This window comes from Pseudorasbora parva, chromosome 5, assembly GCF_024679245.1.
Source record: "Pseudorasbora parva isolate DD20220531a chromosome 5, ASM2467924v1, whole genome shotgun sequence".
In the NCBI taxonomy this organism is placed as follows: domain Eukaryota; kingdom Metazoa; phylum Chordata; class Actinopteri; order Cypriniformes; family Gobionidae; genus Pseudorasbora; species Pseudorasbora parva.
The window spans coordinates 35,415,570-35,433,893 of NC_090176.1; the positions used below are offsets into that span (position 1 = coordinate 35,415,570).

General features: G+C 38.8%; 1 protein-coding gene across 1 annotated transcript; it reads right to left on the bottom strand.

Annotated features, from left to right (window-relative positions):
• Positions 1-39: 39 nt before the first annotated feature.
• rftn2 (raftlin family member 2) lies at positions 40-16,599 on the bottom strand. The gene is made up of 9 exons (XM_067444038.1): positions 16,087-16,599; positions 8,009-8,189; positions 6,804-6,912; positions 5,707-5,884; positions 4,906-5,124; positions 3,876-3,982; positions 3,682-3,785; positions 3,515-3,593; positions 40-1,642 (listed from the first exon to the last, which is right to left on the bottom strand). Exons 1-9 carry the CDS (start codon positions 16,223-16,225, stop codon positions 1,445-1,447), a joined length of 1,314 nt encoding a protein of 437 aa, XP_067300139.1. The 5' UTR covers positions 16,226-16,599; the 3' UTR covers positions 40-1,444.
• Between the last annotated feature and the right edge of the window lie 1,725 nt (positions 16,600-18,324).

Here is an 18,324-nt window from a genome sequence, read left to right on the forward strand (position 1 = left end):
GCTGAGACATGTTGTGCTGACAACACAAACACTTTAATATGAGGTAAATACCCATTTAATAAAATATTACAAAAAAAACCCGGTCTGAATCGTTCAAATACTACAGTCGGTAAATAATACTGATCAGTTCTGGCACATTAGAATATAATGTTAAATATCTGAGTTAAGCTTCCGGAGTAAAGAAACATTATATTCGGTTCTCCGAGGCATCAAACATTTACAGCAGCTTGATAGCCTGTTTTGCAAGCTGAAATGTGCTTATTCTATTTTGCCATTCCTCAAAGAGGGATAAACATTGTCAAGGCAATATGGACATAAAAAGTACAACGCTTAACTCAAGTTAAAATCCTACAAATTACAAATGAATAAGGTGGCACAAGCAGCAACATTGCAGCTCAATTTGACAAAATCCAGCCAGATAAATTTAAATTGATCACCGGGCTGGGGAGAACTAGTCAGTTTATACTAAACAAGAGGAAGTACCCTGCTCATAGTCCTATAGCAGTTCTTGTAAAAATGAAATGCTGCCACTTAATTAACATGCAAATCTGAGTGCATCACTTTTCCCTTTTGGATAGCAAAAATTCCTAGGAGATTAACATAAATTCAACTCTAGCACCACTTGAGCTCATGGCACAGATCAGATAAGCCAAACTACAGCATCAAGTCCAGTATTTAGTAGTACAGGCTAATTCATGGGGTTCCGGCCTGCAGCGTTGTACGTGTACAGTGCAGATGAATTTCCCTTAAACGCTGACGTCCCAAGCTGTACTTGAACGTTCCTGATGTTTTGACTCCAAGGCCTGGAAAATCTAAGCGTCTCAAATATGCACTGCATATAAATGTCTGTGTCCTGCAGAGGCTGTTTGGACACTCAGTTCCTGTGTTCGTCACACTGAACCGTTGCAGGTGTTAGAACAAAAAACTCAATTGTCAGTTGGTTTGAAGTAAAAAAGGAACAAGGAAGAGCAAAATAAACAGCAAAAAATGAACAGTGAGGAAAGACACTGTGATATAGAGAAGGTAAAAAAAGATTTGTTGAGGTGCTGGAGCCTTTTTCTTGTTTCTGTCGTGTTGCTATTGTGCTACAAACGTAATATGAACTGTGCACGTAGTGTGTGTGTTGTGCGAGTGCTGTGAAATACTGTGGTTGCAAAGAACAGTGAGTTTCAGTGCTGTTTTTGATACTTTGTGTCAAAATTAAAAGATTGCACATACTTTGTGCTTTCCGTTTCAAATAAAAGGGTAAAATAAAACTGGCCTCTGATACGTTATGGCTTGTTAAAAAATAACTTATAAAAAGTTAAAAGTGCTATGAGTCCGTTTCTAATACAATAACCAATCTCTTTGTCCTTGGGAGGTGGTAAATTCTAGGGCACTGCTGCAGCTCGTAACCATCAAAGGTTTCTGTTTTAGGGTGACAGCTCGTCTTTTAGTTGGTGTGTCACATACAGGTGACTTCTGCAGCCCCATCGTCTGGCTCAAATCCTCCCTCATCTAGATGGGAGAGTGCACTGGGATACCCTCCTCCAAACACAGGGAAACCACCGATCCCCCCTGAGCATGGAGACGAAAGCTCTGTGTGCGCATCCTCCACACCTCGACTCACAGAGTGACTGGACACCTCTCGCCGCGTAGATCCCTTGAAGGATAAACGAGGGTTTTAAACATACTGTTTTGTTAATTGAATTACAGTAAAAAAAATAAAAAAAATTAAAAGATTAAAAAAAAAATAGAAATGTTATTTTAGTTTTTAATAATTTCTAATTTCACTTTAATTTTAAAGTTTTAGTATTTTAGTTGTTTTAGTCATTTTATTTAATTGCGGGGTTTGTTAACACTACAATGTATAAATTGTTAACATTAGTTAAAGGGTTATTTCACCCAAAAATACAAATTCTATCAATTATTACTTACCATATCTCGTTCGACACCCATAAGTTCATCTTCGGAACACAAAGAAAGATATTTTTGTTGAAATCCGATGGCTCAAAGGCCTTCATTGACACCAATGTCATTTCCTCTCTCAAGACTCATAAAAGGCACTAAAGACGTCGTCACAAAGCCCATCTCACTACAGTGATTAGATTATTTTATGAAGTGACGAGAATAGTTTTTGTGAGCAAAAATAACTACTTATATATGGACCGATTTATGAACGTTATGAATCAGTTTATCGATTCATAATTCGGATCGCCAATGTCACGTGATTTCAGCAGTTTGACACGCAATCCGAATCATGAGTCAATGCGTTCATAATGGTTCATATGCGACTCATAATGGTTCGAAACTTTGTTTTGAAATCAGCCAATCATGTTCGTCGCTTCATAAAATGATTGTACAGCCACTGTAGTGAGATGTGCTTTGTAACGACGTCTTTAATGCCTTTTATGAGTCTTGAGAGAGGAAATGACATTGGTGTCAATGAAGGCCTTTCTGAGCCATCGGATTTCAACTAAAATATCTTCATTAGTGTTCTGAACATGAACAGAGGTCTTACGGGTGTCGATCGACATTAGGGTAAGTAATTAATGACAGAATTTTCCTTTTTAGGTGAACTAAGCCTTTAATGCATTAACTCGCATTAACAATGATATAATTTTATTGATAAATATATTGTTACAGCATTAACTAACGTTAATAGATAATACATTTTTAATATCGAAAGGAATAAGTGAATGTTAAAAATTAACATTAATACAGTTAATGTTAACAAACGAAACCTTATTGTTAATTGTTACCTTTTATTAAATGTCTATAGTTTTTATTCATATTTATTTATTAGTTTTAGTCTATTTTAGTAATGTTAGTAGGTACTTTGTTAGTAAGTACTTCAAGTTCAAATGAATAAGAAATCTTCCCATGCCATGGCGCACATATTTTATATATAAAAGCCTCTAAGTCTGTCTGATGTTTTTTTTCTAAGTATTTTTGTCAGGTTTCTACCTAAGTACTGATATTTGTGAATGGGCTGAGGGCTGGGCTGGGCTGAGAAGTATTTTATGAATGTATACTAATAACTATTTGCAGAGAGCATTCACTCAGTATCATCTCCTTTTTGACTGAAGTGGCTTTGCATCTAAACTCTTCATATAGTATTATAAAGTATGATATAAGGATAAATAAAATAAATAAAAGTTATTTTATATTTTGTTTCAAGCAATGAAAATGTTTTTTTAATGGTTTTAGTTTAAGTTAACGATTATAACCCAACTGGCAACTAACTGAAATAAGCTAAAGCAATAAAATGATTCACTGCAAGTAAATAAATACTTTACTTTTTTTTTTTACATTAAAATAAAAACTAAAATTGTAGAAATAAAAGCTAATTATTAATAAATACAATAATTCTATATAAATAACACTGGCGTGTCTGAAAATAAAAGAAAAAAGTATCTCTCATAAAAATAGACTGTAAAAATTGGCATTTAATTATTTCTGACAGACCAAGTTACAAAAAAAGAAATGGATTTGCCAGTGTGATTGAACGGACACTGATAAGCAGGTACTGTACCTGGTTGTGCTGTGGTACCGATTGGCCTTTGACAGGTCTTTGCAGAAAAACAACTTGCTTAGTGGCGAGATTCCCTTCGCTGCAGGAAAGGAAAAACAGTCAGCTTTGGAAACGCTGATGGGGTGTAAATAAACCTAATCATACAGCTTGTACTTTGAGGGTCCCACCTGTCATGCCGAATAATTGGGGTGGGCAGCACACAGGTGAGCAGCCAGCCGAACTCTGCTAATGTGTGGAGCAGAGGACCATAGTCGGTCTTCACATCTGAACCCTGAAACGCAAACCATCGAGGAAACCATAAAATGCCATTCAGAACACACTTCATGTGATAATGTGAAACATTTCATACATGCAGTCACACCTCTATAACGGTCCACTGTTCCACTACAATAGTGTCATTGGCAGGTGGCGCTGTGCTTTTCTCCTCATAGACGAACAGCCCCTCTAGAGACCTGGGCACTGGCTCACCTGTAAAAATGACATGATACTGTAAGACCTAGTATATGACAATTCACAGCTAGATTTGACATTATGCGTGTACATGTATACTTGTTTGTTCATTTTACTGTTCAAATACCTAACCTAAAGAATGAGCAATAATTCCCTTTTAGCATGATTACTCATGTTATGTTATACGTGGCCGTTTTTATCAACTAAGGACAGAATCTTATTTTGATGTATAAAGTCACCAACTCAACCAGAGAGCAATAATTTGTAGGTCTCATTTAGCCAGTGCTGGAAGTGTGTCAATGACCTACAAAAGATAATGAAACTGAACTACTTATAAGACAGCAAGACAAATCCATGTGCACCAACGTGTGTGAGAGGACAAAGAGAGAGCGAGTGAACGAGATTAGAGCCAAGTTAACACTGAGAAGATGCATTTCAACATATGTATGTATGTATGTATGTATGTATATATATATATATATATATATATGCGTGAATGTAACAGTTCACATACACAGACACACACAGTACGTCCAGTACATACAGAGGGTATAGAAAGACTGAGCCCAGATGTCACAAACACCCACACACAAACACACATCTGATTTAGCTCCTATTTGCCTGGTGCGAAACAGGAAGCACGGTCATGAGGTTAGGGACGTGAGACTAAATTTAGTTCTGGTGGGAGACGGGAGAAGGGAAACATGGCTTTAGTTTAAGACAGAGAGATGTAGAGGGTTTAAAAAGATGAGGATATATAGAATATGACTTCTGAGAATGTAAAAATGTTCTTGGAGAAAAATAAGTTTAATGACTTCCTTGGGAAGAGCTAAAGAGGATGTTATCTTTCCTTCACAATCAGAGAAAAACAAACATGAGTCTCAGATGCCAGATGAACCACCATCTCAAAGAATCACTCAAACGAGAAGTCAGAGAACTACCTTTAGGTGTGTCCCAGTATACAAAGGAGTCGACCAGTGACCAGCCCTTGCGGTAGTAAGCTGCGGTCAGTTCCAGCCAGTCAGCTTCCAGGGCACTGACAACTTGGCCCTTTCTGGACACGCGCATGGATAGCGCCCCCTGGTGGTAACAGCAGGCAAGAGAGTCCAGCGGGGCACAGCCCGGGGCCCAGGAGTGAAACAGCACCAACAATCTCAGGTCTGAAAACGATAGTGACAGTTCATGCAAACTAAAATGCAAGCTCAAACTTTACCGGCATATTTTAATAAAATAAGTCAATGATCATTGCTTTAGGAACAATTTTTATTAGGTCAACCTTGCAGTCCATCTACCATAAATAATAAGTCTAATGGGGCAGAGAAATGAGGTACAGTACTCGTGTTAAGACGCTAACAGCATCTGACAGATCTTAATCTCACTTGTGACCCCAAAATGGTTGACATGGAGAATTGAGCGGCTGCTATGATGCCCAGAGGGTGAGAAGGCACTGCGGCTCCACAGAGGGCAAAGATATTACAGGGTTAAACCAAAATTAAACTGACACATATAGGTTATACAGACTGGTTATCATTTAAACAATGCTATATTTTTGTCTTTATGGTAAAAAAACAAAACACAAAAAACTTCACTTGCAAAATATAATTTTGCTTTTTGATTTAAGGCTAAAATATGAACAGTTTTACCAATCATGCTCTGTTGGGTGAATCTTAAAGTATTTACAGTTCATTTGTGAAGTCAAACATCATTATAGCTGATTTAAAAGTATATAATATAAAAATTACCTGGGCTGTAGCCACGGCCTTCTAGATCTCCGTCTCCAGGCGGTGTGCGAGGTGGGGTGCGGGACGGGGAGCGGCAGCCCCTCCTGGGACTGGGCACTCTACCGTTACACCCCCCTCCTCCAGCCTGCTGAAGCACTGATCCCACAAACCTCACACCACCCCGGGCATAGCTGTTTACCTGAGGATGCACACACGTGCACGCACACACACACACACACACACACACACACACACACACACACACACACACACACACACGGTTAGTAATACAAGTATAAACCTTCCATGAGGAACTGAAATTTATGTTATATTTCTAAATGCATGTTATTAATCTTATTGTGAACAACTTTTTTGGAGCTCCTAATTTCGAATCAAAATGTCAATTCAATATAAATTGTCAAAGCTCCTCCAATCATTTAGCCAGCGTAAACCCCGCCCCTTTCATACAATTAAATGCAAACTCACAATCAGTTCGGCCTCCAACCAATCAACAACCAACAGATAGAATGTCCCCGCTCTACATTTTCTGCTTTTCTGATACTCTGTTATACTTGGATGTACATCACAATACAGAAGAAACAATCCGTCACTTATTTCATTACAATTTGACTTCAAATTGCTAGACATCATGCATTTTGGGCACTAAAATTACTTCGTTCAATATTACATTTTGGCAAATCTGATTGCGAGTTTGCAAGAAAAGGGATTGTAAGAAAAAAAAAGTCCAGCATTCATCGTAAAAAATGAAGCATATGCCTACATAGATGAATCGTTCACAATAAGATCAACAAGTTGCATTTACAAACTGGTCGAATTTTCGACATTAAGCATAACATTCTGTCGACTCGCACAAAAAAGGCTGTGTGTGTGTGTGTGGGGGGGTGATCATCATAATTTTGCAGCCCTATTAAATACAGCAAGCAAATGAGGTTGTAATTCTTGAAATTTTGTGCATTTGTTCAACCTTTTTATTTTTGTAAAAGCAAATGTATAAACCTAAACATTCAATGAAAAGTAAACCTTATTTCTAGTAAATATAAAAATGCATGGCTAAAATAAACATTTTGCGTTTGTTTTGTGGAGGGGAAAAAACGGACCCTGTCTATGAGCAGTTTCACGGTGTCACTGGTCAGAGATTCTCCAGGCAGTGGCCACTCCTCCACTCGCAGCACTGGCAAGCTGTCAATCATCGGCACTGCATGATTACTGCAAGCACACAACACAAACAAAAACAAAAGCACGTCAGACGAGGCAAACTCACTGCATGAACACATTATGCATATTTTATAACTGTTGACATTTGCTATTCTTTACATGCCCTCCATTAGCAAAGTACAAATTTGCTCAGAGGTTTAACCCTTCTGCCCCTAACTGACCGCACCGCCGTGTTTCAAAGTCAATGATTCAACAGACAGCTATTCTGTATGAAGCAAGCATAAAACATTTCAGACATGCTTTCACAGCACCATAACACCACATTTAATGATCTGGCACTGAATCAAGAAAGTTTTAGATGCAAGCAAACATTTAATGACTACAATGCTTACTTCTTGGCAGAAATAGGTTCATTAAAAAGCCATATATAAATAAATTCCCATCAAACCTATTTCTAGCCCATCAGACAGCATTTTATTCTTTCAAGCAACCACTGAATCACACAGACAGTACTAATGGGCATCACAGGATGAAAAAATACCTCCTACAAGAAATGATCACATTTAGGCATCTTCATAGACAGCACGTTAAACAAACAATAGATGTGGACTTGTCTGGATGCCACTGCCTGAGAAGAAGGCAGCTTTTTGTGGGTTTCATTGCCATTGTCTCTGCTTGAAAGTGCATTCAAGCTTATGCTGACTGGATGCAGACATCAATTCAGTATTCACAGGAGCTGGCATTACACACCACAAGCGTTTTTCACACCACAATACTGTTAACACACTACAACTGTCCCAGACTTAACTTTTGAATAATTTATTGTCACCTAAAGCATCATAGTTGAAATTAGCCTGTCCTGTTCATCCACTGCTGCTTTGCAGGTTCTCATTGGTTGCTGAAAAACTACACTGTTGTCAGGGCATTTTTATAACTTAAATTTAACCCACATCTGCACCCTAGTCTGACTTTACACAGGCCCCGCCTACTCTAGCTAGACTGTCTGACTTCCCACTACTTATCTCGTTAAATATTCATGCTCACTCATTAAAAGTTAATTATTATTTACTTGGAAGGAGCTGGTCTGAGTTTTTTGGGGTCCAGAATGGGGGGTGCACTGATGAGGTATGCACATGGTGAATATTACCTGGATCGTGGACGGACCAGAATGGCCCTGTAGAGCAGGCTGCAGGGCAAAGAGCGGGTCCGGCCCACTGAGAGGATGATGGGATGTAGGGCAGCCAGTACATAGCCTTGGGTGTAGTAGGACTGCAGGGCATGGGGCAGCTCGCACAGCGAGGATAGATACTGCACTGTAGGCCGACTGCCTGTGGAGCATAGCAGAACTAAAACTTACAATACACTGGCAGAATACCACAGCTGTGCTAATATCGCCAAGAGCCGCCCATTTGGAGAGCAAAGGTTTATTCCAAAGATATGTAAAGTGCCTAGTCACTATTTATTTTATTATCTGTGGGTAGTTAATTCTTTGGGGTTGGGCAAATGTGAAATTGGATCTAACTTTTATCCAACTCCTGAAAATTGTGTGAAGAACAAGAACACTCAAACACACTTCTTAGAAAGCACTCTTCCAAAATACAGTTCACATGAGGTTCATCTGACTGGAGTTATTATATGCATTGTTCTAAATGTGGCATGACACATTATCATTTAAATGTATGTGGTTGGTAATACTATTCAATGTTTTTGAAATAATTTTCTAATGCTCTCCAAGGCTGCAAATATTTGATCAAAATACAGTAAAAAAATAGTAATATATATTTTTACTAGAATATTTTATATAAATTGTAACAAATATAAATGTAATTTATTAACTGAATTTTCAGCAGGCAATACTTCAGTCTTTCGTGTCACATTATCCTATAAGGAGTGTGTGAGTGTGTGTGTATTACATTGTGGGTGAGATCAGCTACATTGTCAGCAGTCCCCACAATGTAAATGGATTCATAAACATACTTAATTATGGTTTTTTTGAAAATGTAAAAATGCAGAATGTTTCCTGTGATGGGTAGGTTTTGGGGCAGGGGCAGTGTAGGGGGATAGCATATACAGTTTGTACATGTACAGTGTAAAATCCATTACGCCTATGGAATGTCCCCACAAATCACAAAAATACAGTGTGTATGTGTGTGTAGGCATGTTTTTGTGACATATGAGGACACGTGTATAATGACATGGGAATGACATAGGTATTACGAGAAGAGGGTGAAATATGAGGACATTTCCCCATGTCCCCACTTTTCAAAATGCTTATAAATCATACAGGGTGAGTTTTTTTTAGAAAGTAAAAATGCAGAATGTTTCCTGTGATGGGTAGGTTTAGGGGTAGGTGAAGTGTAAGGGGATAGAAAATACGGTTTGTACGGTATAAAAACCATTCCGCCTATGGAATGTCCCCATATGTCACAAAAACAAACGTGTGTGTGTGTGTGTCCTTATTATTATCAAAGTTTGCTGAAGACAATTTTAGTCCAGCATTATTTGTATGATGCAAACTGCCCATGTACAGCATTACATTTCCAAGCTCCATTCCACTTAGGATGCTGCCTATGTAGGCAGCAAACAGCAAGGCCAGCCACTAGGTTTTGGAACAGAGCCTATGTTAAGGTTTCTCTAAGCCCCTCTTCAATAGCGTGCTACCGTTTAGTTGGCTTCTCTTCCTCCTGCCTGCAGCCTCTGACAGAAGATCACCCTGACGTCTCCCTCCTCTCCCCCAACCCCCCTAACATACTTCCTGTGTCCACAAAGAGCTGCTGTTCACAGGGAGGCCTGGCCCCATGCCACACACACTCAGCCTCACAAACACAACATTCCACCACACACACAACACAAACATACTCGCGCAAACATTCAGACTTTCGGTTCCCACACTGGAGAAGACCCGAATTTTAAACTTCACATGAGAGAAGATCTCTTGGACCACATATCGACTCTCTGAAAACTTTCTCAGACAGCAAATATGAACGGGAATGAGCTATCGATTCTCATCCCAGACTGATTTGGCAGCTATACTGAAAGTTTCACCATCCCAGTGTCTGTGGCCTTTAAAGGGCTTTAACAGGCACGTATACATGTCCGTCCTTCACATCTGAGCTTCAGAGACACAACAACGGACACAACGACCCCCAGGGGCTGGGGAGAGCGGTGGCTCGTTCACAGAGACGCAGTCCTTAGAAAGGCCTGCAATTTGTCCCAAACCCTTGAACCCCCCTCCTGTCAACTCTCACACAGAGGCCTCTGTTCTCCATAGAGACAGAGAGTAAGACTGTGTGTGTCGTTTATATAAAAAAAACGTGAATAAGCAGAATGGATGAATAAAAAGAAAAAGGGTGAGAAGAAGACATGGAGAAAACTGAGAAGGATTTGAAGGTGTGAAAGCTGCAGAAGGGAAAATGAGAAACAGATAGACTGGGGTAAAGAGGGAGAAAGAGAAGGTAGAGGGAAGGAATTTATGGGATATTTTATGACCCAGCAAGGGTTTAGGAGAAAAATATGTCTTGTGTATGGAAGTAGACATTTTGAGAATGTGAAGGAAATGTGGCAAATATTCCAGAAATGCATTACAACAGATTGGTGATCAAAATATTTATAAAAGTTATTATGAAATATTTTGTTTTGCATTTATGCAAGAAAAAGCATCTTGGTAGTATTTTCTGAAGTTATTTTTTAGGTGAATCTGATATAATCTTTCCTTACATCCAAAAATAATGTTGCAATACAATAAATTATTTATCGCCTAAAAATAGGACTTATTTACATGCAAAAAACGTTCTTCCTTTTATTGTTTATTTTGGTGTAAAAGACCAAGGTCTGCAAGGTCATAGTAGTTCATTTTACTTACACGACTTAAAATAACCCAAATAAGAAGTTTTGCTAGATTAAACTACATTGACAGGAAAATCATTTTAATACTCATAAATCCATCAGCATGTCAGTAGGAGATTAACCAAAAGAGATTTCACCAACATACCTTACATGGAGTATCCAATTCAGTGCTCTGACAATAATGTTGTATGCTTTCATTTAAAAAAATATTTCACTCACAAATTAAAATTGCCATCATACTTATGCGCACTTATGAAGAAGGTGAGAACATTATGAATTTACATTTTTGGGTGAACTAACCCATAAGAATATTAATGACTCCTAAATGGACAGGGCAATTAATAAAGGTTTTTTCAAATTTAAGGCCAAAATGAGACATTAAAACTAATCCCTTTTTTGCCCTGACAGCAATGAAACTGATCCGAGGTAGAGATTAAGGCCACTCGTAATTCTGTCTGCTTCCTCTGCAACATGAACATCTGGCTTCCTACAACCAAACACTTAAATTAAGCATCAAGCAAGCTCCTGCACATGCCAATAGCCTCACTGTTGTATAAAACGTCATAAATTAATTTCTAAATATTAATTTCTCATTTTATTTTTAATAAATGGTCTTTTTAGGGGGAGTTTGTGTACATTACAGTACTTTACATACATTATTTTTATACCCTTTAGCACATGATCAAAAGTCATTAACCTCGTCTCATCCAAATGATAAATAATCGAGTATCCAAGAGAGCCACACATATGGAGCACACCAAACCTTGGACCTTCCCAGCAGCACCCATGTAAGGAGGAATATCCTTTAGCTTCCCGCTTGCACAACAGATAAGCCCTCTAAGGTTATCTGACGAAACAGATTTATACATTACAGCCCTACTTAAAAATGAAGGTTATGTATTTAGCATATATGGGTCCAAAAAGACCATTTAACCTCCATAAGCGAAAAAAAGTTAGATTATTAAAATGTTCTTTAAAGTAACACTAAGAAGAACCCATAGGAATCTAAATGGTTCTTCTATGGTATCGCAGTGAAAACCTGTTTTGTTTAGAAACTAGCATTGTGCCTGTCCTGACATGAGATGCAGGACAAGACAGGTTCAAGTGAAGAGTGCATGCAAGCAAGCTGACATTAACAGTGGGTTTTTTTTTTTTTTTTTTACAAGTGATACTGTTCTACCATGATTTTAGGTAGAGATAGGTGTACTTATCAAGCCAAGTGGCTGCAAAGAAGAACCGCGCCGAAAGGTGTAGCCACATCATCTTGTGTCAAACACTCGCAGGCACACAGCCGAGGAAGAGTTTCCACAGGTTACATTCGATATGCAGAGCGAGGCCAAAGAAGCACAGCCTGTGATGCAGATCTGTCTAAATTATGTGAGCGCTCCGGTGAGCAGTGTCAGACACCGTCGCTTCAGGCATCTGTACACCAGGTGTTCTCAGGAATGAAAGACTAGAACAAAGGGGGCGCTGACATGCCAATTGCCTTTTCCCTCAAAGGTCTCACTACCGCACCCGCAGTTTATGTTCAGATAAAAAAGTCCAACATCTGGCTGAAGATGTGTTGTATTTAAATAAAACGTATCGTTCTGTTATATTGACGCTCAGTGGCGAGCACAGACCTCCACGGGCAGGGGCAATCGCATTCCTGGTGTTGGTTACATCACCACCAGTAGAAATTAGAAATTGCGTTTGCGGTCTGCGTTTGCACTTACAAGATTAAAGGGGCAGGGGCTCAAGCCACCCCCTGTGCGAATCACTGTTGAGGCTTTTCATGTTGAACAGCTGACAACAAGCCAGGTAGCCTACTGATATATCTCGGTTTCAGGGACAGCAAATCATTTGCTTCTTAATCTTCTAAAGTGGTTGATTTGAGACCTGGGCAGGTGGAGACACATGACCTGCATACTCAACATACACTCACCTAAAGGATTATTAGGAATACCATAATAATACTGTGTTTGCCCCCCTTTCGCCTTTAGAACTGCCTTAATTCTACATGGCATTGATTCAACAAGGTGCTGAAAGAATTCTTTAGAAATGTTGGCCCATATTGGCAGGATAGCATCTTGCAGTTGATGGAAATTTGTGGGATGCACATCCAGGGCACGAAGCTTCCGTTCCATCACATCCCAAAGATGCTCTATTAACAAAAGGCGTTCTGAAGTGTAAAGTAGAGACCAGCTGGCCGTTGCCATCTTGGCAACGCGTCATCGCGAGTCACGCCCAGATAACAGAAAATGGGCAAAGAGGCGGGATGTGGGCGGAGCTTGGGTGACTTAATAGGTGTGTTCGACATCGGCTGCGACTGGATGTATGCGATCTGCGAGTAGCCGAGTGCAGGCGGGGAAGAGCTGCAAACGGAGACGTGAAGTCGGACACTTCCTACAATTCAATACTTGATAATACTTTATGTACTCCTTAATAAAGCGTCTATTTGGACAAGATTAAAGTTCAACATATAAACCTACACTATCAATGAAGTGTTGTCAACGGGTTTTATCAGTTTTAGTTTGATAAACATGACAATATAACATCGCGACTACATGAAAATAGGTCTTACTGTTATAAATTAATGATTTGTGAGCATTAGCATAACATAAGGTTTTAGAATAAACACGAAACACACATGAACGCTGTCATATGGTGAATCCGGCCAATCGTGGATCAGCTGTGTCGTCATCAGAGCTCGGCCAGCCTGCAGCAGTCGCCCTTGATAATCTGCACCGGCTGCATCAGCCGACTGGTCTCAAATTGCTCTTGCAGTACTTTGTTGACATACTTCACAGCCACGTGCCGTCGGCGCTGTCTCACGTCGGACAAAATTTCTAACCTGCATGCACTGCTTTAAGTCGGCCGCCGATCGGTCTGCGCATCGCTGGGTAAAGTCGAACAAGCCTTACGACTATAGACAGCAAATAAATGGCTATCCATCTGTCACTCAATGGGCCGTACGGGCTCTTCTCCCGGAAGGGTGCGCGCGCGTGACTAGAGCGAGAGAGCAAATGCACACCCATAAACACTGCTCTCAAGCTGCAGTTCCACTCATCCGTGCAACACTTCTGTCGCGCCACGCTCCATTTAATTCCTATGGGTGACATCAAGCTACTTCAACGTGTCCGCATAGCATTCCGGGAAGGCAGCGCTGCATTTGAACCGATTTGAACGCAGAAATGACCGGAAGCATCACAACATCACGCTTCAGTCGTGTCGCAAAAGTGGATCTCCACGGTCACTGCTGTCACAGGACTTCACGAAATCAACAATGTTACCAAAGAAGTGTGTTTTTGATGGAGAGGTCCCAGCGATAAAGGTTTACGGTCCTGCTCTGGAAACAGGCAGTGAGTAAAACTGCTTCAAATGTCTATGTTGTTGGCTATCGTTGCGTAAGTAAACATTAATAAACAACACGATCGTGTATAACGTTAGTTGATTTATCAAGCATGAGTTAATTTATTGTAGCATGCGATCTATGGTGTGTGTTTAAATACATTTGTTTAGCTGACCAATATAGGTGTCAGTTTGTTTATTGTAAAACCACCCAAAACACAAAGCTAGGGGACGTTCTCACAAAGCGTGCTTCTTCATTCAAATGACGGTTACTCCATTGTTGTTCTATGTATAACGTTACACTAGTCTGACGTGCAGAACTGTTTTGCTTGCTACTGCTAAGGTTTAGTCGCATACAATAGTCCATAAACCGAATCATGTCCTCATAAACTGCGAGTAAACACACACAAATGTTGACAGGCCACTAAATACAGTACATACCACAGAGACAGGCGTCCTACTGTTGCTGTTTCTCCTGTTCAATTTATTTCAGCCTCGGGAGCGGTACCTACAACTTTTACACAGTGGAAAACCAAACAAAGGCAAGTCGAGTCCAGCCGAACCGAGCTGGTACTGTGTAGTGGAAAAGCGCCATAAGTCACTTCCGTATTGGCTTCCAAGAGAAACTGCGGGAGGTTGCCGCTTGTTATGCTTGAGCTTCCGTTAACCTTAACTATGTGTATGTTGATGAATGTTTGTATGTGAATAAAAGCCTAAATTCTTCATATTATAAAGCGATCGAGTCTCTTCAGAAAATGTTAACAAACCAGCTCAATTCATGATGATTAGTTTTATGATCTCGTTATGAACTTTTTAAAGCCTTGAAGTGGTTGTTGTTCGCTGTGGAGAGTGCAGAAAGCTCTCAGATAAAAAAAAAGATCTTAATTTGTGTTCCGAGGACGAATGAAAGCCCTTTGAAACAAAATACTGCGGGTAAGTAAAGAATTTGCATTTTGGGGTGAACTATAACGAAAATAGTTAACGTACGGACTGAAATACGGTCAGGAGCAGAGCACGTGAGTGAAATTGAGCAAATGAAGTCTCCATCCATGCTTAAAGCGTCCTGTCCAGGTTTTCAAAATCCATTACGTGGTTTTCCTTTCCTGCTCCCAGCTGCTAGCATGCATCGAGGAACTAGTTCCGCACTAACTTTAAAACAAAACGCTTCTCCTCCAGGCAAAATAACGTAACACTACAAACAATACACTGACTATACAATAATATTTTAATTTGATAAATGTGGGCAATACTGTCCTGACTGAGTAATAACCCATGGTTCCTCCAAACCAAGAAAAAAGCTCTTATGGGAAATTCAGATAGTGGAAACTGTTGCACGGAGGGAGTCTGAGCATGAATGTCATCTTGTGCTGTCTGTTTTGTGTCTCAGAGACGCCGTTAATGAAGGTAAAAAAACACTGACCTATTTCCACATGTGATGAGGCTTCAGCGCTGTTGCTGGGTAAAACGTTAAGCCCTCACGAACTCCAGGACACACATGCCACCCTTCATGTATTCTGATTAAACCTATTTTATATACATATCTGCTAGTATGTGTCTTGTTATATTCATGTGACTGGAAGCTCCAATGCCAAGGGAAATTCCTTATGTGTGCAAGTAGGCTACACTTGGCAATACAGCTCTTTCTGATTCTGATCATGCAAGTTTGAAAGTGAAAATATGGTATTTTCTCAAATCCTAGTGAGCTGCCTTGCCCAGGGAGCATTTTTAGCACTGGCACGTGCCACTATATCTAGGCAGGTTGAGACCGCCAAGAACAACAGCTCTTCTTATTCATTAACTTACACTCTTACCAAATGAAAAAAGTACCATAAAACATACTATTCTTACTTAATTATTGTAAATACTATAAAAAGCTTTCAGAAGGTATCCGTTTAATTAGTTTATTTGGCGGCTAATACCAAGTTAATGCCGTTGTACCGCATTAAGTTACTGCATATAACGGACATAACTAACGTTACTCTTTTAATGGAAACTATGGTTACCATGGCATTTTTTGTAATCGAACATCACACCCAAACTTTTGTTTACCTTCTAAACTGAAGTCCAGAAGCACATACTCGTACACGGTGTCTGTTTTGGTCTCGACCTGCGGTCTCTTTAAAGTGGAGTAGATTTTCCCCGGGCTGCTGTCCTCCGGGTCCTCCAGTTTCCGTAGCCCGCATCCCATTATAACGGGATCTCCAGCACAAGCAAGACCAGACAAGGGGCGACCCACTCGGCCACACAGACAGAGGATTCCCGTTCCTGTGCTTAGTGGGTTTCCTCCATAGTCCTACAACTTAATCCTTTGGGAGTGGCACTGAACTGAGGTTGACGTGCAGTGTGTCCGATCCCCTTTAAGAAAACGGCTTACGTCTCAATGAACAAGCAAAGATCACCAAAGTCCTGCTGCCTGCGAGAGGGTTTATGAAACTAAACGATTTCTGAAGTTAATGTGCAGTAAAGAAATCCAGATTGTTTTCCTTAAAAACTCTTAAGTTACCAGAAAAAAAACACATCCAGTCTCCCTAAATGGCCGCGAAATAATAAAGCAAAAGTTGTAGTGGGGCTGGAAGCGTGCTGAAATTAATGAAGGGGCGTGGCGAAGGAAGAACGGGATTACTGAATAATTAATCAGGGCGGGACTGCATATTAATAAAGAGGAGGGGCATGCATAAATCATAAAACATAACTTACTTATTATAACTACAGTAAGGTTCCGTTAGGAGAGTAACCAACCCTAAATATTTTTGATATTTTGAAAAAATTATATATATATATATTCCAATATATATATATATAGCCTATACAGAACAGGCCAGAAGTTTGGACACATTACGTAATGTTTTTGAAAGAAGTTTCTTCTGCTCATCAAGCCTGCATTTAATGGATCAAAAATACAGATTTTTTTTTTTAATATTGTGATATATCATTACAATTTAAAATATTTGGTTTTCAATTTATTATACTTTAAATTATCCTTTATTTCTGTGATGCAAAGCTGAATTTTCAGGATCGTTACTCCAGTCTTCAGTGTCACATTTGACATCTAGTCTATCACATGATCCTTCAGAAATCATTCTAATATTCTGATTTATTATGAGTGTTGGAAACAGTTCTGCTGCCTAACATATATGATGAATAAAAGGTTCAAAAGAACTGCATTTGTTCAAAATAAAAACATATTTTTTAAATAATATAAATCTCCTTTACTATCAATTTTTATCAATTTAACACATCCTTGCTGAATAAAATTATTGATTTATTTCCAAAAAAGAAAGAAAAAATAAGACTGACCCCAAATTACTGACCAGTATTTGTTGTTACAAAAGATTTCTATATTTAAAACATTTGCTTCTTTTTTAATTTTTTTAAAACTTTTTATTCATCAAAGTATTATAAAAAAAGTATCACAGGTTATGAAAAAATATTAAGCAGCAGAACTGTTTCCAACTTTGAAAATGAATCAACATATTAGAATAGTGACACTGAAGACTGGAGGAATAATTCAGCTTTGCATCACAGAAATAAATGATCATTTAAAGTATAATACATTGAAAACCAATTATTTTAAATTGTAATAATATATTACAATATTCATTTTTTTCTGTATTTTTGATCAAATAAATGCAGGCTTGATGAGCAGAAGAAACTTCTTTCAAAAACAAAACAATACAAATAGTAACGTGTCCAAACGTTTGGCCTGTACTATATTAAGGGGCTATATATATATAGATATTAATAAAGATATTAATAAAGATAAATTAAAAAGATATTAATAAAGACATAGATATTAATAAAGAAAAATGATAACTATAACACATTAAAACACATGTAGAACGGACTTTAACAATTGTGTCCTCAAATGGTTTTCCTAAATTGGCAATATTTTTTTTCTTCTATTAAAATAACCTTTTCTATAATTATTTATAGTTGCTATATACAAGAATGGAATAGTCATTTTTCCCTCCTCCAACCATAATTCATTCATTCATCCATTCACAAGAACAGACCGCTTTAATTTTTACAGGGTCACATTAATGCTGGACCTAATTCATTTTAATAATTTTAAAATGAATTGGTGAATAATTCATAATAAATTTAGCAATGAAGCAAATGGCTTTTAGGTCACTTTCTGGCACGTTAACAAAGTAAAGCAGGCATGGAAACTCTATAAAGTGACTTGAAACCACTTTAAGTGAAGACCATATGCACTAGAAACATCTGTTCAAACTAAGTGGTGAGCTAAATTTGTTCACCATACCAAACTTGTGGAGCTGAGTAGAA

Coding starts and splice junctions, on each gene's coding strand:
- rftn2 (XM_067444038.1), bottom strand. CDS start 16,225: ATGGGATGCGGGCTACGGAAACTGGAGGACCCGGAGGACAGCAGCCCG. Junction 8,190..16,086: donor TCTGGACTTCAGTTTAGAAG/GTAAACAAAAGT, acceptor TATGCTCCACAG/GCAGTCGGCCTACAGTGCAG. Junction 3,786..3,875: donor AACAGTGGACCGTTATAGAG/GTGTGACTGCAT, acceptor TTTGCGTTTCAG/GGTTCAGATGTGAAGACCGA.